General features: G+C 68.6%; 1 protein-coding gene across 1 annotated transcript in view; it reads right to left on the reverse strand.

Annotated features, from left to right (window-relative positions):
• Positions 1–315, reverse strand: part of LOC113960313 (keratin, type II cytoskeletal 4-like) — a 9925-nt gene that overhangs the window by 5799 nt on the left and 3811 nt on the right. Inside the window, 1 exon segment of the mRNA XM_027669826.1 lies at positions 97–192. Coding sequence (XP_027525627.1) covers positions 97–192 — 96 coding nt within the window.

Raw genomic sequence — 315 nt, forward strand, 5'->3', positions numbered from 1 at the left:
CCCCCGGGGTTTTGGGGCTGCCATCGCGGGGTTTTCAGCAGCGCCGCCTTCGCCTGGCCCTGGTTTGGGGGAGCGGGGGGGGCCCGGAGCTCTCACCTCGGCGTAGATGCACTTGAGGAACTCCAGCTGCTGCCGCAGGAGCCCCACCCGCACCTCCAGCTCCTCCTTGGTCAGGTACAGACAGTCCACGTCCTGCGGAGGCAGCGGACACTCGTGAGCAGAGGGGAAAGGAGCAGGGACCGGGCAGAGCCCGGCTTTGCTGTCGGATCTGGAGCAGAGCCCGGCTTTGCTGTCGGAGCTGGAGCAGAGCCCGGC

The sequence above is a fragment of the Corapipo altera genome, unplaced genomic scaffold, assembly GCF_003945725.1.
Source record: "Corapipo altera isolate COAL_440 unplaced genomic scaffold, ASM394572v1 229, whole genome shotgun sequence".
Taxonomy (NCBI): domain Eukaryota; kingdom Metazoa; phylum Chordata; class Aves; order Passeriformes; family Pipridae; genus Corapipo; species Corapipo altera.